Source organism: Dendrobates tinctorius, unplaced genomic scaffold (assembly GCF_039654945.1).
Source record: "Dendrobates tinctorius isolate UK_male_01 unplaced genomic scaffold, ASM3965494v1 ptg000020l, whole genome shotgun sequence".
In the NCBI taxonomy this organism is placed as follows: Eukaryota; Metazoa; Chordata; class Amphibia; order Anura; family Dendrobatidae; genus Dendrobates; species Dendrobates tinctorius.
Genome location: NW_027361688.1, coordinates 23,492,373 through 23,519,966, shown reverse-complemented (window position 1 = coordinate 23,519,966; position 27,594 = coordinate 23,492,373). Strand labels below are relative to the sequence as shown.

Genomic DNA, 27,594 nt, shown 5'->3' with positions numbered 1-27,594 from the left:
ATTTTTCTGCCTCTTTTGCAAATATAACACGAGTGGGGCTGAGGTAGTTGCACGATGGATTAAATTAATTCTTTTTCATGTGTCTTAAGTAGGGGCTGGAAGCTCATCTGATTTTAATGGGTGTATGGTAGAAATGGTATTTGTCTATAGGAGTCAATTTTTGAGCATAGTTTAAGGTCCGCATTTAACAAGGATGTGCGGCGAAAACTTTGAAGATGTGACGCATCCGTCCCTTCTCATTCTAAGACTGGTTTCACAACCAAAGTACGGACCGCTATGTACTGACAGGCCACATGTCTCATGACCGAACCTTTACTTTGCCTAGAAGGCTGTTGAGTTCAGGTCAGGAAACCCCCCCCCCCCCCCCCCGACCAGTTCGTACTTAGTAACCATTAAGCCCATTGGGATTGGAGAGGATATCTCCATTTTTTTTTACCTATGCTAGGCCTCCCCTCTCGTCAGCTATTCTGCACCTCTGAACTTGCCAACTTTGAATTGTGAGTGCGTTGAAAATTTTCTTTAAAGAATATAAACTTTTTTTTGTTATCCCTGACTGTCAACTGAATGTGCAGCTGGACACAGGGGCAGAGTCTAACGATGCAACTTACTGACCGTGCACAGAAACATTTAGGTAACACTGCTTTCACAACTCCTTGGAGATTTGCCTTATTGTTCAGGAGGTTTAACCCTTTTTTATTTTTCTGGGATCCTTTAGACATTACAGATCGTTGGGCAAACAGATTTGCAGAACACTTGAATAGTGTCCTCGTTGGAAGCCAGATGAGGGCAGTGCGAACCTCCTTGGAAATCACCCAAATATTGGCATTATGGATGTCTCTTGTGATTATTAAGCCTTTATGATGTTGTGGCATGATACATGTCTTAACCTTGAGGTAGCAATGATGCCAAAATTCAGGTGCCCGCCGAGAAAATTCACACTGCCTTAGTTTGGCTGTAACGAAGTTCCAAGATGTATGAGGGACTAATGTCCTGCTAATCTTTTTTTTTTTTTTTTTCTCAGCTATGTTTCCTGATACATCGGCAAGTCTGGTTTAAGTGAGGTGATTTTTTTTTTCCCATTGCTTTTCTTTGTCCATTTCACTTTTAGAAATTAGTGGAAACCCAACGACAAAGAGAAAATCCTAAGACCTAGACGAGCGAATGAATTCACAGTCGCCCCTGAATGGGAAGGAGTTCTGCTGGAGGGTCCTGGGACAATCTTGCCATGATGGATGATAATGGGAAGAAGGACATATATGGAAATAAGACAACTGGCTATAGATGGTATATTAAGGCTTTGGCTATACTGTGATTTTGACCTGGACACAAGTTGCGTGGCCAAAGATTGATAGATGGTGCTGCTACAAGTACATGGGGTCCCACTGTGACTGATGCTTGCAAGCAAGTAAAAAAAAAAAGTCCAACTGGGTACGATTTTTGGCAACTGTTTTTTTTTTAGTTGCAATATCTTTGGGGTCAAAATGCGATTCACTAGTACTGAGATGTAGCTACGACGCCTGGCAATCTTTAATCGGCTTCGAAAATATTATTCGAGTACGCAGAAGCCACTATTAGCACACGAGCATACTCGCTCATCACTAATCTCCATAGATGCCAAAATGTCTGACACTGGTAGGAATTATCAATCTAAACTTAAAGATGTTAAGCGGCTCTGGAGAAGAAATATGAATCAGACGAAGAGAAAGACAACATTCATGAGCGACTTTGGGCACGTCGATGTCTCCATCAATGGTAGTAACAAGAACGGACGCTTGGAATGTTTTACAAATTATAGTTTACTTCTCTATTCTGACATCCAGTCATAATGCAAAAAACGTATTCTGATCATTCAATGTCTGTACATTGGTTAGTAGTTAAATTAAAAGAAAATAAAAATTATTGCACACAATACATTCAATTATAAGCAAGAATTCGGAAGTCATCTAGCAGGAGAGCCGTCGTTGGGGCAGGGTCCGCGGGCCCATCTTTGGGCTACATTCACCAACTTTGAGGGCATAATGTTAGATGCTTGGGTCAAAATAGACTTTCTAGACCAGTGCTCGCCTACCGGTGGCTCTCGAAAATGCGAAAGCAGCAACTGCAGGCATGCTGGGAGTTGTAGTTGTACACAGGTTGGAGATCACTAGGTTTAACACTGGCAGTAAAGCTTAAATGCTTATTTGAATTGGACATAGGTCCACAGCAGGATTTTTCTTTGGATCTAACCCTTGTTCTAGCTGGAAAAGAGGCCCCAATCGGATCACAATCCCAATGTGTGACCCAAGCCAAACTCCCAATTAAATTAAAACACTTCGGTATTTATTTTGGACACTTTTGCCTTCAGAACAATAATACATTTCCAAAGTTGGTAAAAGACAGTCCATGAGGATGTCACTCTGATTTCTTGGGCAGATCAGGGATGCTCTGAGTCAGAGGGGTAAGATTCAGTAGCAAAATGTGCCTGTCGTAGGCGTTAGTTTGCTTGAATATCAGATCTGTGCCGTGTAGTCTGTCGAAAACTCCTAATACTCCATAGCACTGGTTAAACCTAAAGGCGAAAGGGAAGAAAATATGCAAAATTAATATTCCTCTTAAACTTTTGCTATTTATAAATTAAAGAGGTTGTACCTTGCACCAAATTTGGAAGTTATCCCCTATCCATCGGAGAACGTCTCGATTCCTGGTGGTCTGACCGCTGGGGGCCAAGAACTGAGGCTCTCAAAAGCCCCATGAGAAAGGAGCAGTGGTCAATCATGTGCACGTCGGCTCCATTCATCCTTAACGTGCAGTCAGACGGTCGTATAAATTGGACCAAGATCGGACTGTCCAACAGCTCTCCTGACCCAAGCATGGGCGCTTCACATATTTCTGTGTGGATGTCACGCTTGGGAGAGCCGACGGCCAGTCCAAGCACTGCGGTCTGATCTTGGTCTGATTTATACGGCCATCTGACTGCAAAGTTAATGGGAGTGCTGAAAATCAGCTGAATGCTTGGTTATCTCCGGTGTTCCCGTAAGCAAATTAGGCTGTAAGTGCTGTGGGCGGAAACGGAGCACTTTAAGTGCCTCAGATCACACCTCCATTCTTATTCTAAGGCCGGGATCACACATGCGAGGAATACGGCCGAGTCTCTCATCTTAATACCCGGCACTCAGGAGCGAACTGTGCGACTCCATGTATTGCTAAGTAGCCGCACTCTCCGATCCGAGTGCCGGCGGCAGTTCCGGGTAATTACATGCGACACTCGGCCGTGTTCCTCACATGTGTGATCCCGGCCTAATTCCGCTCTCCGTAATATTCATTCCTTCATTAATTTTCAGACCCCTGATAATGTAATCTGCAACCTGATCCAAGTTCAGATATTTTTCTTGGAGCATCTCTCCCAGTAATATAGGCTGGGTGTGAGGTCTGTGTAAATCCAGTGTGCTGCTGCTTTCACTGCTCATATATCAGCACAGCTTCTATCCTGCACTCACTTCCTCTTTCTTCCTTTTCTATAGGTAATTTTCTCTATCTTCCAAGAATGTATACATGCTTTCTCCCCTTTCTATAGGTCTGTGTTAAACACTCTTTCACTCCCTCCTGTTATTTCTAACACTGAGAGAAATGAGAGGGCGAGCAGAGAGTTGTCAAGACCAATAGCACTGATGGATTTGGTTCAGGTTTGCAGACACTCAATAAATGACTAGACACTGTAGCAGCAAAATGGTGGAATATTTTTTTAAGGATGACTAATTAAAAAGTTGCTTAACTTTGCATTTAGGATGGAAATAATCCATAAAACGATTGATTGCTTTGATTTTGAACTTACTTGAGATGATGAAAGTCGTGGAACTCAGGGGAAGGCAGGAAGGGCAGATGGTAGCCGCAATGTGATATGGTGGTGGAAATCAGAGCAAGACAAAACCATAGCATGATGGTAGCTACGTGGGATCCCATCATCATTGGTCCGGCCATGGGTGGTAACATGTTGGAAAACTGTAGTTTTAAGAAAGGATATTTAATATGGGGAGCACTGGAGAAGAGATGACTATTAGGCTACGTGCATATCTCAATTTTCTCTACATCAGGGGAAATCTGAAGTGTCCATAAGCGCCATGTCCTCAGTGTATGGCATAAGTAGGTCCATTTGGCATACGCTGGGTTGCTGTTGGTATTCCTTTTTTCATTGTATAGGAAAGTGTAATTATTTAATTTTTGCAGTGGGATCCTATAGGTATAGTCGTTTTTTTGCAGTGGGAACCTATAGATATAGTCATTTTTTTGCAGTGGTATCCTATAGGTATAGTCGGGTTTTTTTTGCAGTGGGATCCTATAGGTATAGTCGATTTTTTGCAGTGGGATCCTATAGGTATAGTCATTTTTTGCAGTGGGATCCTATAGGTATAGTTGTTTTTTTTGCAGTGGGATCCTATAGGTATAGTCATTTTTTATTTTTTTTTGCAGTAAAATCCTATACATATAGTAATTTTTTGCAGTGGGATCCTATAGGTATAGAAATTTTTTTTTTGCAGTGGAATCCTATAGATATAGTCAATTTTTGTGGTGGGATCCTATAGGTATATTAATTTTTTTGCAGTGGGATCCTATAGATATAGTCATTTTTTTGCAGTGGGATCCTATAGGTATAGTCATTTTTTTTGCAGTAAGATCCTATAGGTATAGTCATTTTTTGCAGTGGGATCCTATAGGTATAGTCATTTCTTGCAGTGGGATTCTATAGGTATAGTCTTTTTTTGCAGTAGGATCCTATAGGTATAGTCATTTTTTTGCAGTAGGATCCTATAGGTATAGTCATTTTTTGCAGTGGGATCCTATAGGTATAGTCATTTTTGCAGTGGGATCCTATAGGTATAGTCATTTCTTGCAGTGGGATCCTATAGGTATAGTCATTTCTTGCAGTGGGATCCTATAGGTATAGTCATTTTTTTGCAGTAGGATCATATAGGTATAGTCATTTTTTTGCAGTAGGATCCTATAGGTATAGTCATTTTTTGCAGTGGGATCCTATAGGTATAGTCATTTTTTGCAGTGGAATCCTATAGGTATAGTCATTTTTTGCAGTGGAATCCTATAGGTATAGTCATTTCTTGCAGTGGGATTCTATAGGTATAGTCTTTTTTTGCAGTAGGATCCTATAGGTATAGTCATTTTTTTGCAGTAGGATCCTATAGGTATAGTCATTTTTTGCAGTGGGATCCTATAGGTATAGTCATTTCTTGCAGTGGGATCCTATAGGTATAGTCATTTCTTGCAGTGGGATCCTATAGGTATAGTCATTTTTTTTGCAGTAGGATGCTATAGGTATAGTCATTTTTTTGCAGTAGGATCCTATAGGTATAGTCATTTTTTGCAGTGGGATCCTATAGGTATAGTCATTTTTTGCAGTGGAATCCTATAGGTATAGTCATTTTTTGCAGTGGAATCCTATAGGTATAGTCATTTCTTGCAGTGGGATTCTATAGGTATAGTCATTTTTTTGCAGTAGGATCCTATAGGTATAGTCATTTTTTTTGCAGTAGGATCCTATAGGTATAGTCATTTTTTGCAGTGGGATCCTATAGGTATAGTCATTTTTTTGCAGTGGGATCCTATAGGTATAGTCATTTTTTGCAGTGGGATCCTATAGGTATAGTCATTTTTTGCAGTGGGATCCTATAGGTATAGTCATTTTTGCAGTGGGATCCTATAGGTATAGTCATTTCTTGCAGTGGGATCCTATAGGTATAGTCATTTTTTGCAGTGCGATCCTATAGGTATAGTCATTTTTTTTGCAGTGGGATCCTATAGGTATAGTCATTTTTGCAGTGGGATCCTATAGGTATAGTCATTTTTTTGCAGTGGGATCCTATAGGTATAGTCATTTTTTTTGCAGTGGGATCGTATAGGTATAGTCACTTTTTTTCTTGCAGTGGAATCCTATAGGTATAGTCATTTTTTTGCAGTAGGATCCTATAGGTATAGTCATTTTTTTGCAGTAGGATCCTATAGGTATAGTCATTTTTTGCAGTGGAATCCTATAGGTATAGTCATTTTTTGCAGTGGAATCCTATAGGTATAGTCATTTCTTGCAGTGGGATTCTATAGGTATAGTCATTTTTTTGCAGTAGGATCCTATAGGTATTGTCATTTTTTTTTGTAGTAGGATCCTATAGGTATAGTCATTTTTTTGCAGTGGGATCCTATAGGTATAGTCATTTTTTGCAGTGGGATCCTATAGGTATAGTCATTTTTGCAGTGGGATCCTATAGGTATAGTCATTTCTTGCAGTGGGATCCTATAGGTATAGTCATTTTTTGCAGTGGGATCCTATAGGTATAGTCATTTTTTTGCAGTGGGATCCTATAGGTATAGTCATTTTTTTGCAGTGGGATCCTATAGGTATAGTCATTTTTTTGCAGTGGGATCGTATAGGTATAGTCACTTTTTTTTCTTGCAGTGGAATCCTATAGGTATAGTCATTTTTTTGCAGTAGGATCCTATAGGTATAGTCATTTCTTGCAGTGGGATCCTATAGGTATAGTCATTTTTTTGCAGTGGGATCCTATAGGTATAGTCATTTTTTTGCAGTGGGATCCTATAGGTATAGTCATTTTTTTTGCAGTGGGATCGTATAGGTATAGTCACTTTTTTTTCTTGCAGTGGAATCCTATAGGTATAGTCATTTTTTTGCAGTAGGATCCTATAGGTATAGTCATTTCTTGCAGTGGGATCCTATAGGTATAGTCATTTTTTGCAGTGGGATCCTATAGGTTTTTTTTTTTTTGCAGTGGGATCCTATAGTTATTTTTCTGCAGTGGGATCCTGTAGGTATAGTTATTTTTTGCAGTGGGATCCTATAGGTATAGTCATTTTTTGCAGTGGGATACAATAGGTATAGTGATTTTTTGCAGTGGGATCTTATAGGTCTTGTCATTTTTTGCAGTGAGATCCTATAGGTATAGTCATTTTTTTACAATGAGAACCTATAGACAGCAGATCCCAGCTGCAGGCTCAAGGCAAGTTCTGAATGCCACTTTATGTACAGTAGATATGACTAGCATTGACATAGCGCAGGGGAGAACATACAAACTCCTTGCAGATGTTGTCCTTGGTAGGATTTGGACACAGGAACCCAGCGCTGCAATGCTACAGTGCTAACCACTGAGCCACTGTGCTGCCTGTTAGTGGCTTTTCTCCCTTGGAAACAAAAAGATCTAGAGAAATAGAAATTTCTGCCGCCTGATCTTTTACCTGCTTTACCATCCTCATGATATGAATGAGCACCATGTTTTATTTTATTCTCACTGCTCCCCTGAGTATTCCATTTTTTAAATTTTTAAAATCCACCTTATGGTTCCAGAGATATCGATGTTTTTACTTTATGCTACTTTTTATGGTCTTTACAAGGGGGCGTGGCTCAATGTATTTATGAGGGTGGAGCAGCCTAAAGACAAGCCCCAGAGGATCTGCAAGCCACTCCCCCTTGATAGCAACGTAAAAAATCAGCACTACATAAAAAGGCCCATATCTCTGGAACCTTATGGCGGATTTAAAAAAAACTAAAAGGGTGTGTGCACATGCTGCGGTTCCGCAGCGGATTTGGCCGCTGCGGATCCGCAGCAGTTTTTGCTGCGGTGTACAGTACCATAATATCCTATGGATATTAAAAACCGCAGTGCAGACGGTGCGGATTTTTCCGCGCGGTTTTCCTGCGGTTTCTAAACCGCAGAAAGAATTGACGTGTCAATTCTTTCTGCGGATTCCGCTGCGGTTTGCCATCTCCTCCATTGTGGAGATGAAAAACCGCAGGGCAAAACCGCAGGCTAATCCGAAGGTAAAACCGCAGGTCTTTTGACCTGCAGATTTACCTGCAGATTTTACAAAATCCGCGAGCCCAAATCCGCACCCCAATCCGCAGCGTGTGCACGTACCCAAAGTGTTATACTCAGGGGAGCAGTGAGAATAAAATAGGTTATAAAACTGGCCACTTTTGATCTGGTGACAGTTCCTTTTTAAAGTTCAAATTTTGACTTGAAGATGGTTAATACTATACTTACAATGTGCTCCAATGGATGAGCATACATAGCCACCACTCCTACAGGGGCAGTCCACTCATGGTGCTGTTTGTGAACACGTTTGTAAATGCTTGGGTGATGGAACAATCTGTAGAATAAAAAAAAAAAGGAGTTCCATAAAATATATTTTTGCCTTCCAGAAAACCCCATTGAACATACATATGCAGAACATTTTCCACCCCCTAAAAAAAAAAAAAACACTACAGATCCATAATAGGACCATATGCATAAGGCCTTAAAGGGATTGTCCATCCACACTTCTAAGCTCATATGTGGTATTTCTCATAAGCTTCCACTAGCAGTGCCCGAATGTTATCGTCAAAATCTAAGTCCATCCAGTACTATTAAAAAATGACTCAGCACAGACCTAAAAAAGTAATGGTGTAAAAAAAGTGGATAATCAAGGACAATGGTTAATTGTGCAACCACTATTTTATAAAACCACCCCCAAATTCACCCCATCGTCCTCATCGTCGTACCTGTGTGAGTAATAGAAAAGGATTTCTTCAACTAGCACAAAAATGGAGAGCTCCACTAAAACCCAGTGAAATGTGGGCAACTCTGTACCACAAGGGTTGCCCCGCCACTTCATAAATGGATACATGAGGAGGACCATGGGAAAGGAGAGTAAAATCTGGTTAAGGATGACAACCTTGACTGCATGCTTTAGCTTTGCTGGGTCCACCTGGAAACATCAAACAGAAAACAGTCATATTAGAGGCATTATATCTCAGACTTTATACATTTAAAGAGAATCTGTCAGCAGATTATTTTGCTATGTAATCTGAGAGCAACATGTTGCAGGGACTGAGAGCCTGATTCCTGCAATGTGTCACTTACTAGGCTGTGTGTTGCTGTTTCAATAAAATCAGTGTTTTATCAGCAGGAGATTATCACTACAGGACTAGGTGTCTTATGCCTCCTAGTCCAACCACGCCCTCACCACTGATTGGCAGCTTTCTGTCAATATACAGTGTACAATCAGGGGTGTGGGCGGGATTATACACATCTCAACATTCCGAGTTCTGCAGAGATTGTATAAAAATGACAGCATGCAGACCAGCAAGTGACACATCACTGGAATCAGGATCTCAGACCCTACATCATGCTTCTCTTAGATTACATATCCAAAAACCTGTTGACAGATTCCATGTAATGGGAATGTGTCACCGGAAAATGACCTACTGTTTAAATCAGGTTTCTTGTGTTAAATGTATTTTTTTTTTCCAAAAATGTTGACAATTTTTTTCCCCAATTCTTGATTTGTATTAAAAATAGACATTAGAAAGTTCAGAATTTTCACACTGGTCACTGGGGTTGTTTTAGATTCGAACTTCCTGTTATTTCAGGAGCTGCTGAAAACTCGTTATGAACAAACAAGAAATATTTGTCTAAAATATCAGTAATCCTGCCTCTGCTGATAAGGAGCCTGCTGAAAACTTATCATGAACAAACAGGAAATATTGATATAAAATATCAGTAATCCTGCCTCTGCTGATAAGGAGCCTGCTGAAAACTTATCATGAACAAACAGGAAATAATGATATAAAATAGCAGTAATCCTGCCTCTGCTGATAAGGAGCCTGCTGAAAGCTCCATGAACAAACAAGAAGAATTGCTCTAAAATAGCCCCAGTGGACACTATGAAAATTACTAGATTGTTAAAAAAAATTAAACAGATTGTGACATTAAAAAATGAAGCTCTGCAAGTAACAAAAACCTGATTTCTACCATAGGTCATTTTCTGATGTCCAATCCCTGTAGAATATGCTAGTTGTTTGATGCACAATGATAGGTGTAGGTACCCGGTACATGCTTTAGTTTTGTCTAAAATCTCTGGTCTCCCTAGATGAAGCATATTAATTTGAAACTATGAAATTAGCCCTAGTACGTCAGTAGTTAATAGGCTGTGAACCAACTGGGATTGATGGGTTCTTCATACTTACTGGGTCATTCTTCCCAAGCTGGATTTTATACCGAGATATAAAGTTTGGCTTTCCAGTCAGGTCAACAATCATTAAGGCTGCGTTGTACATCCAGAAGGAAAGAATGGGAATTACCATAGACCCTGGATAAAAATATAAAAAAAAGCCAATTTGAATAAATGATTTTCAATGGAACTGCTGAAACAGAGGATCGAGACAATCTTGGTAAAAACCTGATATTTGTCATCCGAGAATGGGTAGTCCTCTACCGGACATAAAGTAAAGAGACTTTTTCATGGGCCGATTTCTGCCCATTCTACTGGGGAAAAAATCATATGATGGTTCTGTCACCACACAGCATCCACGTTGTCGGCAACCCCTGATGAAGCAGTGTCTGAAACGCAAGTTGGATCCATATATTGGGGTATTTGTGTGTTTTAATATGTATTCTTATGCCTGGCTGCTTTACTTAGGGGAGATGTCACCTCTCTTCACTCTTAGTTTTCATCCTAGTTGCATATATTGGTACCCCTTTTTTTTTTTACTATGACTTGGGCTTGCGCCTATATTGTCCGCATGCAGCTGCATGTTCTGCACTTATGGTATATCCACCGTAGTTAGAGGACAGCAAGGAGGGAAACAATCACTTCTCACTGCTGGACTTGGGGGCGTAGAAGGATCCTTGGGTCAGTTTCATCAGACAGCAGAGTCTTGGCACTGAGGATGCACCCAAACTTCTGCTAGACTCCTTGTAAGTAACGTGGGGCAGGTAGCTGCACTGACGGTCAGATGTTATTGCTGCCACATGTACAGGTAGTGCCCACTTACACCACCTCCAATACATGTCTATGGCAGAACATGGCACTGTAGCATAATGTTAGGAGATGTATTTCTGCGTTTACTCAGCAGGGATCCAGACCCTCACATTCTGCAGTCTCCTCCTATTTATCCACTGCAGAGGAGATTGCCTTGCCCTGTAAAGGCAATCACAGACGCGGTTTCCCATATGTCCACATCCTCCCCCGCGCCGACAGTTACCCGCCTCCCATTGCCCGATAAATTTTCTGGCGATGGCGCCTCCTGTAGGGGTTTCATCAGCCAGTGCTCCATTCAGCTGGAGTTACTGGCTGCGCGATTCCCTACGGAACGGGCCAAGGTGGGGTTTATTGTTTCCCTGCTGTCGGGCAAAGCGTTGGAGTGGGCTACGCCACTTTAAGAGCGTGGTGACCCAGAGGTCCGGACCGCTGCTCACTTTCTAACAGGTATTAAGCAGGTCTTCCTCGGTCCAAGGGTCACGCACGATACCTCTCTTCAGCTTCTTGCTTTGACTCAGGGTGCTCTCTCGGTTAGTCAGTATGCCGTCCGTTTTCGGACACTGGCTTCCGAGTTGGAGTGGTCCGATAAAGCCCTCAACCCTGTGTTTTGGAGAGGTTTGGCGGAACACGTTAAAGATGCTCTCTCCACTAGAGAGGTTCCTGCCAGTTTGGAAGAGCTGATTGCCATTTCCACCCGCACTGACCTCCGTTTTTCGGAGCACGGTATGGAGCGTGCTCAATCCGAATGTTAGGTTACTCCGGCTCCCAATTTTTTTTGAGCCTCTGGAACTAACTGAGCCAGAGGTTCCACCCTCAGAGCCCATGGAGGTGTCTTGCGCCGTTCTCCAGGTGTGTCCGGCACAAGACTCCAGTTGCGGTCATAGTTGTCAACACGCGGTGTCTCAGAACAACAGTGCCCCGCAACGGCCAAATTCTCTACCGCCGGGTAAGACCCTTGTTCCTCCCCACCTTCGGCCGAAGGTTCTTGCTTGGCACACACGTCCAGGAGGGGTGGTCACTGTTGCTATATGCAGACCACAAAACTCCTGGCAGGGTCTTACTGGTGGCCGCACAGGGCTCGGGATGTTAAAAAATATATTCGGGCCTGCGCCTTTTGTGCTCGGAATAGCCTCCTTAAGCAAAGAGCGGAGACGCCTGCTGACACACGGTGGCGTTCCACTTTAACTTCCGCTCCCGCTGTCTCCCACAGGTCCCTTCTCAAACCTGGCGATCTTGCCACCCTTGAGGCCTTCCACGTGTCCCGGGTCTCTCTGTCACCTACCAGGACATCAGACTTGCCTGCGGACGAGTCTGAGGCCTATACCTCTTACGGGCACAAGTTGGTGGATCGTAAGGTTCAGGGAGGGGGGGCCCTAGGAGGGGGGTAATGTTAGGAGTCGGATTTCTGCGTTTACTCAGCAGGGATCCAGATCCTCACATTCTGCACTCTCCTCCTATTTATCCACTGCAGAGGAGATTGCAGAGGAGATTGCCTTGCAGCAAATCTCTCCTGAGGCTAAAGGCCCTTTTACATTTAGCGATGCACCAGCGATCCGACCGGCGATCCGACCCGGTCAGGATCGCTGGTGCATCGCTAAATGATCGCTAGTGAGCTTCCACACAGGAAGATCTCACAGCGATGCAGCAGCGACGCAGCGCACGATACTAACCTTTCACACACAGCGATCCTGGCGTCCTCCCGACCGCCTCCACGCGTCGCTCGTCTCACACAGCAGGAAGCCCAGCAGGAAGCAGACGACGAGAAATGGAGCCGCCCGATCTCGCACGATCAGCGACGGACAGCGGGGGAGCCGGTCGGAGGTAAGTATCACACATAGCGATATCGCTATAACGTCACAAAATCAGTGACGTTTTAGTGATATTGCTAGCGATATCGCTATGTGTAAAACCCCCTTTAGTCCTTCTGTCCTCTTACTGGGCATGCTCATGGGACGATCTCCCATTGGAGATCGGGAGTCACGTGCTCAGGTCCCGCTCCAGTTCTCATTGGTCCATCTTAGAGATCTGGAAGCGTGCAGAAGGTCCCGGCTGCTATAAAAGGCGCGCATGGCTGTTCCGCCATGCGCTAGTATAGACTTACTTGCTGCTGTGTGTATGAGGACGGATGCATGATTCTGGTGACTGACTCATTTGAAACCCCTTCCCTCTGATAATACGCATGTGGATAGGGACTGAGTTAGAATCAGCGCCAGCACTCCTCTGCTGCAACATCCACAGCTGCTAGCGTCCGACATTGCGCTTGCGCCTTGCCTTTGTCGTTTAGCGGCAGTGTCCACGCCGCGCTGCAGTAGCAGCCTCCTTTGCGTTCGCAGTTGCAACACCGCGCACACGGTAGGTCTAGACGGACGTAGTGCCGCCATCTTGGGCTATTCCTGTGACCTTATACCGTGTGTGCATTTTTTACTGAGTACTGTGACTACAACAGGCTCAGTTATTTGTGTAAGTACTTCTTGGGATCTCTGTGAGTTAACTGAGATTGCCCTGCGCACCTGGGTGAAGTTTAACCCTGTGCGCATTTCCGCCATATTGCTCCTGCCACCACTTAGCAGCGGTTATATCACCTACTGCACGGTGGACTCCGAGCGGCGAACGCACTTTATTATTATTTTTATTTAGTGCGTTCCGCCGGTCCTAACATTATACTAGCGCCAGGGTCTGGCTAGTGATGGCAGAACAGCAGCAACTCTTACAGTGTATTCGGCAGCTTGAGGGCTGGCTGGCCACTCTTGAGAGGGCTCTCTCAGCTGCACAATCCACAGAAGCTGCTGTAAAGGCAATCACAGACGCGGTTTCCCGTATGTCCGCGGTTTCCCGTATGTCCACGTCCTCCCCCGCGCCGACAGTTACCCGCTTCCCGTTGCCCGATAAATTTTCTGGCGATGGCGCCTCCTGTTGTGGTTTCATCAGCCAGTGCTCCATTCAGCTGGAGTTACTGGCTGCGCGATTCCCTACGGAACGGGCCAAGGTGGGGTTTATTGTTTCCCTGCTGTCGGGCAAAGCGTTGGAGTGGGCTACGCCACTTTGGGAGCGTGGTGACCCAGAGGTCCAGACCGCTGCTCACTTTCTAACAGCTATTAAGCAGGTCTTCCTCGGTCCAAGGGTCACGCACGATACCTCTCTTCAGCTTCTTGCTTTGACTCAGGGTGCTCTCTTGGTTAGTCAATATGCCGTCCGTTTTCGGACACTGGCTTCCGAGTTGAAGTGGTCCGATAAAGCCCTCATCCCTGTGTTTTGGAGAGGTTTGGCAGAGCACGTTAAAGATGCTCTCTCCACTAGAGAGGTTCCTGCCAGTTTGGAAGAGCTGATTGCCATTTCCACCCACACTGACCTCCGTTTTTCAGAGCGCGGTATGGAGAGTGCTCAATCCAAACGGAAGGTTACTCCGGCTCCCCATTTTTTTGAGCCTCTGGAACTACCCGAGCCAGAGGTTCCACCCCCGGAGCCCATGGAGGTGTCTCGCGCCGTTCTCCAGGCGTGTCCGGAACAAGACTCTAGTTGCGGTCATATTTGTCAACACGCGGTGTCTCAGAACAACAGTGCCCCGCAACGGCCAAATTCTGCACCGCCGGGTAAGACCCTTGTTCCTCCCCACCTTCGGCCGAAGGTTCTTGCTTGGCACACACGTCCAGGAGGGGTGGTCACTGTGGCTATATGCAGACCACAAAACTCCTGGCAGGGTCTTACTGGTCGCCGCACAAGGCTCGGGATGTTGAAAAATATATTCGGGCCTGCGCCTTTTGTGCTCAGAATAGCCTCCTTAAGCGAAGAGCGGAGACGCCTGCCGACACACGGTGGCGTTCCACTTTAACTTCCGCTCCCGCTGTTTCCCACGGGTCCCTTCTCAAACCTGGCGATCTTGCCACCCCTGAGGCCTTCCACATGTCCCGGGTCTCTCTGTCACCTACCGGGACATCAGACTTGCCTGCGGACGAGTCTGAGGCCTATACCTCTTACGGGCACAAGTTGGTGGATCGTAAGGCTCAGGGAGGGGGGGGGCCCTAGGAGGGGCGGCAATGTTAGGAGTCGGATTTCTGCGTTTACTCAGCAGGGATCCAGATCCTCACATTCTGCACTCTCCTCCTATTTATCCACTGCAGAGGAGATTGCCTTGCAGCAAATCTCTCCTGAGGCTAAGACCTTCTGTCCTCTTACTGGGCATGCTCATGGGACGATCTCCATTGGAGATCGTGAGTCATGTGCTCAGGTCCCGCTCCAGTTCTCATTGGTCCATCTCAGAGATCTGGAAGCGTGCAGAAGGTCCCGACTGCTATAAAAGGCGCGCATGGCTGTTCCGCCATGCGCTAGTATAGACTTACTTGCTGCTGTGTGTATGAGGACGGATGCATGATTCTGGTGACTGACTCATTTGAAACCCCTTCCCTCTGGTAATACGCATGTGGATAGGGACTGAGTTAGAATCAGTGCCATCGCTCCTCTGCTGCAACATCCACAGCTGCTAGCGTCCGACATTGCGCTTGCGCCTTGCCTTTGTCGTTTAGCGGCAGTGTCCACGACGCGCTGGAGTAGCAGCCTCCTTTGCGATCGCAGCTGCAACGCCGCGCACACGGTAGGTCTAGACAGACGTAGTGCCGCCGTCTAGGGCTACTCCTGTGACCTTATACTGTGTGTGCGTTTTTTACTGAGTACTGTGACTACAACAGGCTCAGTCATTTGTGTTAGTACTTTTTGGCATCTCTGTTAGTTAACTGAGATTGCTCTGTGCACCTGGGTGAAGTTTAACCCTGTGCGCATTTCCGCCATATTGCTCCTGCCACCACTTAGCAGCGGTTATATCACCTACTGCACGGTGGACCCCGAGCGGCGAACGCACTTTAAAATTATTTTTATTTAGTGCGTTCCGCCGTTCCTAACACATATTACATGGCTGCCACCACAACACTGGCCATTGTGATCAACAGCCTCTGAAAACAAGGCAACTGATCAGACAAGGGTCCATATGAAAAGGTTCATCATTATATTTGATGATATTTGATGATAAAGGAAAAACTCCCGGAACTGTAGACATTTTTTTAATAAATATTAAGGTTGGCCCACGACTTAATCCAAGTTTTTAATTTTGTCCCTCTGTGTATTTGAGTTTGACATCCCTGTCGAAATAATTGTTGTCACTTTAAGGGGGTGGTGAAGAGAAGAAGCATCCAGCCGACGTCCCACAGCACTTGCAAGTAATTGCCTCCATTTGCTGGTTGGACTGAACAAGCAGGAACTGAAAGACGGAAAGCATGTTCCTGGAGGAAAGATTTGAAAGGGGACACCGGGTCACATGACAGTTGTGTCGCAGTTACTAAATATTAAAAGGCCTGGTCAGGCCGAGAATGAGCAGTCTGGCACCAGAGTCTGTACCAGGCAGGTCTTGTGGCTGCGAAGTGGGTATATAGCCACCATCACCACTGAAGGGTTCAAGAGTGGTCAGATCTAAGAGAAGGCCTGAGCTAAAAGGTAGATCCATGACCTGAGCTGAGAGGAAGATCGGTGAGCTGAGCCGAAAGGAAGACCAGCAGCCACGCCAGTAGAAGACCATGCCCCGCACCAGTCCCGCACCAGTAGTAGATAGTGCCCAGGTCCAAAGCAGGCCTGAGAAACAATCTGGTTGTAGAGGAGGACCGTTTCTGTTGCTTTACTGCTCAAACGTACGGTACTGGGGGTGGACTTGGATCGCGCTTCAAGTAGCGAAGTCGGCCAGCCAGTTGAGTGAGAGAAAACGCCCCTGAATGGGACTTTTGGCCTAGTGGGTAGTGTCGTGATCTCATTAGGGCCTGTGCACCATGTAGAGGACATGATGCCTTTAGCAAGGCTAAGACTTCCCAATGATCAGTTATTCATTTCTATTAAGAGTACTAAATAGCTGCTTCCAGGAAAACACTGATAATCTGGATTAAAAACCAGCCCTGCCTAACTATGCCTGGAATGTATGCTAGCAAACGTCAGAGGGCTATTAGAGGAAGTCACATGGGAGAATGAGATTTTCCACTTCTGAAGTAATTATATATGCATCTCTATTGATTATATAACATTTATTATATATTCATAGAAAATCTCAGCCATATAGACAACAGTACAGGAACTAGCGCATGCGCAGAGCTGCGCAATGCTGTTCTAAGGAGGCCGCTAATGGATAGAGTCTGGTCACATGCGCCTTCATCAGCACACGTTTTGGAACACAGCGCCGTACTGTTATGAGGACATTGGCGCCGCCCTGGTAATTGCATTACTTCAATAAAATGGAATAAATAGATGTTTCTTAGATTTATAAAACTAATTAGAATGTAGAAAACCAATTAATTACATTAGAGACAATATTACATAGAAGACAGATATTGACTCACACTCACCCAAACAGAATAAGGTCAGTTCATTGCCCCCATAGTAGTCATGCAGTCTGCCCCACAGGGATTGCCAGAAATCACCAGACGCACCCCAAAAACGTTGTAGGTGCCTAGGAGGGTAACACAGAAAAGATAGGATACTTAATGAGTTAATTAAAAAAAAATCATTTATTAAATATATATACGTAGGAATCTAGAATATGTCCAACCACGTGAGTCTATCGGAATAAAATGACTGTCCAAACTGAGCACAAATGCTTGGTGCAACCTTGGTATCATCAAACAGTTCAGTTCACCTTCCCAAATACTTGTTTTCCATTTATCTCTGCTCTTGTAAAGCTACAGCTGTTGATCAAGAAAGAAGACGATGGAGAAATATGGAGAACATGTGGGTGGTAACTGAACCTGATGACACCAAGGGTGCACTGAGTCCTACCTGTGCTTGGTTTGAGCAGTCATTTTGTGTTGATAGACTCCATTTAACCCGTGAAGGCTTGGACTCAAAAGGAACTTTATGGGTGTGATAAAAACCCTCCTTATTGGGGGGAAAAATGCAAGAGAATAGCAAGACGTCTGAAATTGTGTGATTACTCCCGGCCATAACTACCAACCATGAGGAAACATGGAGCTACAGACACAATAAGACAGAATTTATCTAATATGTTCTGTGCTTGAAACACTTAAAGGGGTTGTCCAGTTAAAATAAGTTATTATCCACCCGCAGGATCGGTGATAACTTGCTGATCAGTGTGGGGCTGACTGCTGCGACCTGAACTGATCGGCAAATTGAGGGATTTTTATCCTAGTTACAAAATGGAATGGCAGGTTGGACGCACTTCCCTACTTGGCTTCTGGAAAAAGCTAAGAGCTATGGTCAGCAGCCCCAGAGGGGATGAATGGAGCGGAGGTCGAGCGTGTGCACTGACGCACCATTCTAATGGGGATACACGTTCTCCAATCTGCAGATCGGTGCAAGTCGCAGAGGTCGGACTAAGAGCATCAACAAGTTATCAACTATCCTGTTTATGGGTGATAAAGGAAAGTCCTAAACTTAATCAAGTAGGTAAAAGAGTATAAAACCAAAATACTAATGCTAGATATTAAAAAATCCTTATATTATGATATTTTATAACTCTTTCAATTCCTGTTTATGTTTTTTTTTTACGGCTGTTCGGTCATCATTTCCGTGTGTGGTTCCACTATTACTCCCCAGCAACATGCCCACTGTCTTGTGGTCATACTTGACTCCGAGCTTTCCTTTGCCCCCCACATCTGATCACTGACTCCCTCTAGTTATCTGCATCTCAAAAAATTTTCTACAATTCGACCTTTTCTTACCTTTGACTCCGCAAAAACTCTTACTGTTTCTCTTATTCATTCTCGTCTGGACTATTGTAACTCTCTTCTAATCGGTCTCCCTTTTACCAAACTCTCCCCTCTCCAATCCGTCCTGAACGCTGCAGCCAGGATCATATTCCTCGCCAATCGTTACACCGCTGCCTCTACCTTGTGCCAGTCATTACATTGGCTACCCATCCACTCCAGAATTCAGTATAAACTTATTACCCTCACCCACAAAGCACTCCATGACTCAGCACCACCCTACATCTCCTCCCTCTTTTCAGTATACCACCCTACCCGCGCCCTCCGTTCTGCTGATGACCTGATGTTAGCATCCTCAATAATCAGAACCTCCCACTCCCGTCTCCAAGACTATACACGTGCTGCGCCAATTCTTTGGAATGCACTTCCCAGGTTAGTATGAGTAGTCCCCAATCCCTACAATTTTAAGCATGCCCTGAAAACGCATTTAGGCTAAGTGCACACGTACCGGAACTCTCGCGGAAATTACCGCGAGAATTCTGGAATTCCATTCCGCGGGAAAATCGCATTTTAAATTCCCGCGATTTTCCCGCGGAAAAACTAGCATTTTGCAAGCGTAATTAGCTTGCAAAATGCTAGCGTATTCCAAGCGATCTGGAGCATCGCTTGGAGAACTGATTGACAGGTTGGTCACACTCGTCAAACACAGTGTTTGACAAGTGTGACCAACTTTTTACTACTGAGGCCGCCTATGCAGCATCAGTAGTAAAAGATAGAATGTAAAAAAAAATAAAAAATGGTGTTATTCTTACCTTCCGACGTCCCGCGCAGCCGTTCCCAGTAATCCTTTGCGAAAATGCGATGTCTCGCGGTAATTCGCGATGACGTCGCACGAATGACCGTGAGACTTCGCGATCCCGCGAGAACGGACGCCATCGCGGGCATTTTCGCAAAGGATTACTGGGAACGAGAGCGTGAAGAGAAGCGGGAAGGCTGCGCGGGACGCCGGAGGGTGAGAATAACAATATTTTTTATTTTTAAATTCTATTTTTTACAGGGATATGGTACCCAAAGCCCGGAGGACAGTCTCCTCTCCTCCGGACCGTGGGTACCATCCGCAATTGTTCTGCTTACTTTTCGCATGGTGTGCACAGCCACATGCGGGAAGTAAGCGGAACAATGCATTCCTATGGGTGCGGGATCGCCGCGATTCCGCAAATTAATGAGCATGCTGCGGTTTTTACTGCGAAGCGATTCCGCCGCGGAAAAAAACGCAGCATTAGCACAGCATTGCGGAATCCCATAGGAATGCATGGGATGCTTATTTTTCGCGGCAAAATCGCGCGGTTAAAACCGCCTCGGAAACGCGAAAAAAAACGCCACGTGTGAACTCAGCCTCATTCAGACTGGCCTATCGCCTCAACACATTAACCTAATCTATCCCTGTGTGGTACAGCCAAAAGTTTTACCATAACCAGGTTCCCCGCATCATGTTCCCACATGCTTTATGCATCCATTAGCCCTCTGTGTCTGTACTGTTACACACTTAACATTATGGCTGGTCCATACAATCAGGGCAATTGTTACCTCCCACCTTTCGTGTCTCCCCTTTTTCCTCATAGACTGTAAGCTTGCGAGCAGGGCCCTCATTCCTTTTGGTATCTGTTATGATCTATGTGATTATTGTTATGCTGTAATGTCTATCGTCTGCACAAGTCCCCTCTGAAATGTAAAGCGCTGCGGAATATGTTGGCGCTATAGAAATAAAATTTATTATTCTATGGTTGCTGAAGAACTGCAGTAGCGTCCTATGATTGGGTCACTAGACTTCCGTCATGGTTGTCATAGCTCGCCATTGACTCATAATGAACAGTACAACCTGATGTTTTATCGAAGGATATGGTCGTATACAATAATAAATTTTTTCTCTTTGGTGTCTGCCAGCTTGTCATCCTCATATAATGAGTTATGACATGGGGCTGCCGCCAAACACTTTCAATAATTCTACAAGTCGGGAGAGGAAGTTTCTTGGCTCCTAGTCTGGAGGAGGAGGAGATCAGCATCAGATACATTATCGGCACTGTCCCCATTGGGGCTCACAATCTAAATTCCCTATCGGTATGTCATTGGAGTGCAGACGGAAACCGGAGAACCTGGAGGAAACCCACGGAAATACGGTGAGAACATACAAACTCTTTGAAGATGTTGTCCTAGGTGGGATTTGCACCCAGGGCTCCAACGTTGCGAGGCTGCAGTGCTAACCACTATATATAAGGAATATAGCTTTGCTCCTCACCATGTGACTGTGTTCCTGAAAGCAGCAAAGGTAAGAAGCCCAGTACCCAAAACAAAGGCTGTTTTCTTCACTGAGTCCCAGACCTGACCATCCTATGGAGCAAGACAGAGGATATTCATTAGTGGGTAATTGGACACTATATGTGCACCATTTTATCAATATTATAGTGTAGTATACATCTTACCTGGGCCCTACGTTCTGGGAGGGCAGAAGTTTCTTTTTTGCCCATCTGTAAAGAAAAACCCACAAAATTAAAAGTGCAGAATTGTGTTTAACTGATCATTCAACTTGAAGACTCCTTGGCCAATGTAGGATCCATAACACGTCCTCCATCAACCAAATTCCATTTATGATACCGGTGTCTCCTCGTCCACCATGTTCCAGGTACAGCTACTTCCTCTACACCGCCTTCTTCCTCTTAGTCCACTCTTTAACACTTCTGCACCCCCTAGGTTGTGTCTTCTATACAGCACCATGCAGTTTAAGGCATCTGTCCTAAAGTCTGGATTACCTGGACTAAAACCCCATTTAGAAAAGTCAATAATCAGTGATGTTCAAACATGCTGCCGATCATCAGATAAACTAGCCAAAAGCTCAGGTGACGATTGACTGAATAATGCTGGCATAAAAATAATTGTTGTAGGCAGCACATCACCTTGTGCAAACCTGGGTTGTGCTGCCGACAAGAAGATTCTGTATTTGAACAGGCTGGCCATGATATAGGGGTTGACCACTACCTACAATATTTTTTGCTTTTCTATTGATGGAACTGAGTGATAGATTGGATAAATTGATAAACTTTTTTATTTTTATTCTAATTTCTTAGTCCCCTTAAGGGACTTGAACCTGCAATCATTTTATTGCTTAAACTATATAGTGTAAAACCACAGTATTGCAGCATGTAGTGGAAATCGTAGTTTCCTGTGGAGTCCAGCCTGTGGCTGAGAACTTAATAGGAATGCCAAGATGGCAGTTAAGCGGATCTTCATCAGGCTCACAGCTTCTATTGTAACCTATTGGTCGGCCATGATTGTGGAGGGCCGATGAGAGCCGATGCACAAGAGCACCAAGGCCAAGGCGGTCCAATAAAATGGTTAACAGCAGCATCTAAATGGTTAACAGCAGCTATTGTAGCTCATCTGCAGCTGCGGCTGTTGAGAGATAGATGCTGTCCATCCTCAGTCACTTGTGGTGGTAGCTCAGCTCTGAAGCCCTATCCACAAATATGGACCTCTTTCCAGGACATTAATTCATACCATAGTGTGTAAAAGGGTTAATGATCGTTTTTCCCCTTACGTTTTTTTTTTTAGCATGTGTGAACAAGAGCCGGTCATCTCGTATAAGTTGACTACCTCTCATTAACGAGACAAAATTGACCCATCTAAAGCTGAAAATTCACAAAATTGACCCAGCTAAGCTTTAAATATACCTATGTAGGCAAAAAAAAAAAATGGTACGTGCCCAACCCCAGAATGAACATGGCCATATCCTGGAATAATCCTAGTTTATCACACTTTCATCTAAGCTACTTATCTAATTGTAGAGAAAAATACACCAATAAACAAGGACAGATAGGGCGTCAGTACATTTCTTATCATGTGATAATAATAGTGTCATATGACCTTGAGATGAAAGTGTATAATTTACACTTTTCTAACCCAGTGAAACTAATAACGATAATTACACCAAACATCTACATCTAAATGAATTACAACATCTTTACTATCATAGACATATATAGACAACGACTATACCATGAATGTCGGCAAGCAACCACGTGCTCCTCATCAATCCAGACAATGGAGGTGCCAGTCTCTGCTCCCAGCAAAGAAGTGACTGCGCATGTCATCGCTTTAAAGGGTAGTCCCATGAACAACATTTATCACTAATCTAGACTGTTATAGCATACAGTGCCTTGAGAAAGTATTCATACCCCTTGACTTTTTCTATAATTTTCCTCATTACATGGACAAACTTAAATGGATTCTATTGGAATGCTATTATTTTCAGTATTTGTGCAGTATAATGAAATTGTACCAGTAATTCTAAATATTTATCTCTCTATATAAAAATGAATGTGTGTGTGTGTATCACCAACCACCACGAAGCATCTTTCATTTCACCAGAGCTGTTCAAAAGAAGCTGAGCTGTGATTGGTTGCTATGAGCAACAGTTTTCCTTGCAAACAATCACTAAGCATCTCTCATTTCACCAGAGCTGGTTAAAAGAAGCTGAGCTGTGATTGGTTGCTATGACCAACAGTTTTCCCACTTGACAACACCTCAGCAGACACTGACATGGTGGGAGAAATCTAGCACCCCTGGGAACATAAGCTCCCAGCCATTGTCTGCCCCCCTGAAAGAAGCAGAGAGCACATGACAGAAATTAATCCCCCTTCCCGTGCCTATATACACATCACACATCCTCCATCCATTAGGCACATCTTCCCTCTTAAAGGGATCATTGGTATGGAAGTCAGAGCAAATCCATTCAGCGCTTTTTTTTTTACCCTAGGCCTCTCTTAAAGGGATCCCCGGTATGGAAGTTAGGACAGTTCCACTCAGCACTGTGGTTCTGACCCCAGGGTCTCTTAAAGGGATCATTGGTATGGAATTTAGGGCAAATCCCCTCTGCGCTTTGATACTGACCCCAGGCCCTTCTTAAAGGGATCTCCGGTATGGAAGTCAGGGGAAAATTCATCCAGCTCTTTAATTCTGACCCCAGGTCTCTCTTAAAGGGATCCCCGGTATGGAAGTCAGGGCAATTGCCTTCAAATGCTCTGGTACTGATCCCAGGCTCTCTTAAAGGGATTGCTTGTATGGAAGTTAGGGCAAATCCCTCGGTGCTCTGATTCTGACCCCAGGGTTCTATTAAAGGGATCATTGGTATGCAAGTCAGGGCAAATCCACTCAGCGCTCTGGTTCCGACCCAAGTCACCTCTTAAAGGGATGATTGGTACGGAAGTGAGGGAAAATCCACTCTACACTTTGGTACAGACCCCAGGCCTCTCTTAAAGGGATCTCCGGTATGGAAGTTAGGGTAAATCCCTCAGCGCTCTGATTCACACCCCAGGCTTCTATTAAAGGGATCATTGGTATAGAAGTCAGAGCAAATCCATTCAGTGCTCTGGTTCTGACGCCAGGCCTCTCTTAAAGGGATCCCCAGTATGGAAGTTAGGACCCTTCCACTCAGCGCTCTGGTTCTGACTCCAGGCTGACGGGATGGTGTGGGATATTAGTGGTAGTTGTCCAGTGGCTCTGGCTGATGGGAAGATGTGGGATATTAGTAGTCCGGTAGCTCAGGCTGACGGGATGATGTGGGATATTAGTGGTAGTAGTCCGGTGGCTCTGGCTGACGGGATGATGTGGGATATTATAGTGAATGTGGCTATGCGGAGTGGGCGGGGCTATACATTCAGCTTTATATATATATAGATATAATCATTATAATTTGTTATAACTAACCGTAGTTAGTTACTATGCCCGGGCAGCGCCGGGCTCCTCAGCTAGTAAAATATAAATCTGAAAATTGTGAAGTGCATTTGTATTCAGCCCCCCTAAGTCAATACTTTGCATGACCCCCTTTCGCTACAACTACTTCTGCAAGTCTTTTGGCTTCTTTCTCCACATCTAGAGGTGACATTGTTGTCCCTTCTTCTTTGAACACTTGCTCTAGCTCAGTGAGACTAGATGGAGGCGCCTGTGATCAGCGATTTCCAAGCCTTATCACAGGTTCTTCATGGGATTTAGGTCTGGACTGTGACAGGGCCATTCACACACATGTATATGCCTAGAGCTAAACAATTTTATTGTAAGTTTGCAAGTATGTTTCGGGTCAATGTTCTGCTGGAAGGTGAACCTACGCCCTGGTCTCATGACTTTTGCAGCCTCTAATAGGTTTTCCTCAAGGATTGCCCTGTATTTAGCGTCATCCATTTTGCCATCAACTCTGACCAACTTCCCTGTCTCTGCTGAAGAAGAGCATCCGCAAAGCATGATGCTGCCACCACCATGTGTAACTGTGGGGATGGTGTGTTCAGAATGATGCACAGTGTTCATTTTCCTCCACACATAGCATTTTGCATTTAGCCCAAAAAGTTCAACTTTGGTCTCATCTGACTCAGGCACCTTCTTCCACATGCTAGCTGGGTCCACTACATAGCCTTTTGAAAACTGCAGTCAGAGTTTCTTATAGATTGCTTTCAAAAATGTATTCTTCCATAAAGGCCAGATTTGTAGAGTTTACAACTAATAGTTCTCCTACCTGAGCTGTGGATCTCTGCATCTCCTCCAGAGTGACCATGGGCCTCTTCGCTGCTTCTCTAATTAGTGCTCTCCTTGCTTGTGATGTCAGTTTAGGTGGAGGGACATGTCTTAGTAGGTATGCAGTTGTGCCATCCTCCTTCCATTTTTGCATGATGGATTGCTCTGTGAAATGTTCAGAGCTTGGGCTATTTTTTATAACCTAACCCTGTTTTACTCTTCTCCACAACTTTATCTCTGACCTGTCTGGTGTGTTCCTTGATTTTCATTATGCTGTTTGTTTCCCCTAATATTCTCTTACAAACCTCTGAGGCCTTCACAGAACAGCTGTAGTTATACTGAGAATACATTACACACAGGTGGACTCAATTTTTTAATTAAAAGACTTCTGGAGGTAATTGGTCACTCAGGATTTTAGAGTTTACTTACGAGCATCAGACTACAAGGGGCTAAATACAAATACACATCACAATTTTCAGATATACAGTATTAAAATAATCAGAAAACTATGTATAATTTCCTTTACACTACACAAATACTTGCTACTTTGTGTTGGTATATCACATAAAATCCCAATAAAATACATTTAAGTTTGTGGGTGTAACTTAAAAAAGTGGAAAAGGTGATGGGCATGAATACATTTTCAAGGCTCTGTACCTACCTCGGACATGCCAGTTTTGGTGGGATTGGCGGACCATCTAATGTGTATAAGGGCCTACCGACTCTAGGAAACTCTGTGCCGAGTAGAACATTTAAGAAATGGCTGGAGTGAGCCTCCCAACCCCCCCTGGAGGAGGCGTGGGCGGAGGCCAACATGATGGGGGGTTGGAAGTTAGTGAGGGAAGGGGAAGGGTTAAAGGGGAGGGGGAGCTAGGGGGTATTTAAGGCAGGGTCTGGGGGTAGCCCGCCCTCTGTTCCTGTTACCCAGCTCCTGAGCAGTCAGCAATCCCCCAGCTTACCGGGATGTCGGTGGACCAGGCCCTGGATAGGCTGCGGGCGGCAGCAGCGGGGCAGCCTCCTGGCTGGCTGGAGGCGCAGGTGTCCGGCCTGCTTCGTCGTGCGCCGGGGCAGGCCGAGGTGAGAGAGCGGAGGCCCCTGCGGGCGCGGCCTCCAGAGCGGCTGTCCCCCGACAGCGCTCCCAGGGCCTCGCGTCGCCGCCGGAGCCCCTCCCGGGACCCTCCAGGCCGCGCGACGCAGCCTTCCCCGTCCGGGGGTGCGCGGCCTGGGAGGAATCCAGTCGGGCGGCGAGGCCCTGCGGCGGCGTCTGGCCCCTCCCCCCGGGGCAGGAAGGGGGCGGGGCCGGCACGCGCCCGACGTCCGGTGGCACCAGGGCCTGCGGGGGGCCGCGTCGGTGATTTACAAGCCGCGCGGCCTGCCTCGGCGGGCGCTCCAGCCGCGGACAGAGTGACGGCCTGCCAGGCGGCAGGGCCGAGCCGGGTTGCGTCCCCCGGCGGTGGAGGGGAACTTCATGTAACGGGGGGGCGCTGCTGCGGTTCCCCTGCAGTGGCGCTTGCCCCTGATCCACCGAGAAGGAGCCATGGCTATATGGCTGCAGCAGGACCGGAGGGCAGCCCGGCGGAGGCGGTGCCGGCTGCCAGAAGACTGGAGCGGAGGACACTGTCGGGCTCCCAGTTGCCGTGGGGGGCCCGGGGCTGCCAGGTGCCTCGCGATGGCGCGGCCGACTCGACTCTCGGCGGGGGGAGGCAGGAGCCTTCCTTTGTGGGGGTGTCGCGGTCCAGTTCAGTCGGAGGGTTTAGGCCTCCCACTCCGGCTCAGTCTGCAGCGGTGTCCGGGCCGCAACAAAGTGGCGGTGACTTCGCCGCCGGGAGGCGCGAGGTCCACGTGGCGTCGACGTCTGGGGATCCAGGATTTCCGGCTGGAGGGTACACAGCCCCCTCGCAGCCCGGTGAGTATGCGTCTATGTTCCCTGTTTGTCACCCGTTGTTGTCTTCATCTGCGGTGGTAGGGGGCCCCTTAGCAGAGTCCGGGGGCGGTGGGGTGGAGGTTGGTTTTAGCAGTTCAGGGTCACCCGGGGGAGTATGTGATATGTTGGCGGATGTGCGTGGATTGCTTTTTCGTTTGGAGCAGGGTTTGGTGGGGTCGTCACCAGTAGCAGCGTGGGTTGGGCCACAGGGTGGCGGGTTGACGGGTCAGGGCGCGGCTGCGTCGGGCCCTTGTGTCAGTACGCCGGTGTCAGTGTCGGTGCAAACCGAGAAGGAAAAGGAGTGTCGCGTGCATCTGGATGATCGGGCGCATGGCGAGGTGTATGTGTGTTTTGAGGGTTCGTTGGGAGCTCATTTGAAGAAGGAGGTGAAAGAGCGGATTTGGAAGGATGAATATGTGGAAATATTTTCGCTATTGCCTCTTGGGAAGTTTAATTTGGACAAAAGCAAGAAAGAGGATAGCAAAAAGGAAGAGGAAGAAAAGCGGAGGTGGCGCTTGATTCCTCAGACATTTGTAAATTGGCAGCAGGCATTCGCTATTTTGGCGAGTGTTATTGGGGAACAGGCCCCTGATAATTGCTCTGCGTTGTTTTGCTATTTGGATG

At 45.7% G+C, this 27,594-nt stretch overlaps 1 protein-coding gene across 1 annotated transcript in view; it reads right to left on the bottom strand.

The window, feature by feature from the left end:
* Positions 1 to 1,778: 1,778 nt before the first annotated feature.
* FAXDC2 (fatty acid hydroxylase domain containing 2) overlaps positions 1,779 to 27,594 on the bottom strand; it is a 40,968-nt gene continuing 15,152 nt past the window's right edge. The window contains exons 2-9 of the mRNA XM_073567898.1: positions 20,969 to 21,013; positions 20,785 to 20,876; positions 17,172 to 17,275; positions 10,004 to 10,125; positions 8,537 to 8,742; positions 8,040 to 8,145; positions 3,812 to 3,978; positions 1,779 to 2,548 (exon numbers count right to left, since the gene is read on the bottom strand). Of these exons, the coding sequence (XP_073423999.1) occupies positions 2,392 to 2,548; positions 3,812 to 3,978; positions 8,040 to 8,145; positions 8,537 to 8,742; positions 10,004 to 10,125; positions 17,172 to 17,275; positions 20,785 to 20,876; positions 20,969 to 21,013 (999 nt within the window). The 3' untranslated portion in view covers positions 1,779 to 2,391. The remainder of the gene's footprint in view (positions 2,549 to 3,811; positions 3,979 to 8,039; positions 8,146 to 8,536; positions 8,743 to 10,003; positions 10,126 to 17,171; positions 17,276 to 20,784; positions 20,877 to 20,968; positions 21,014 to 27,594) is intronic.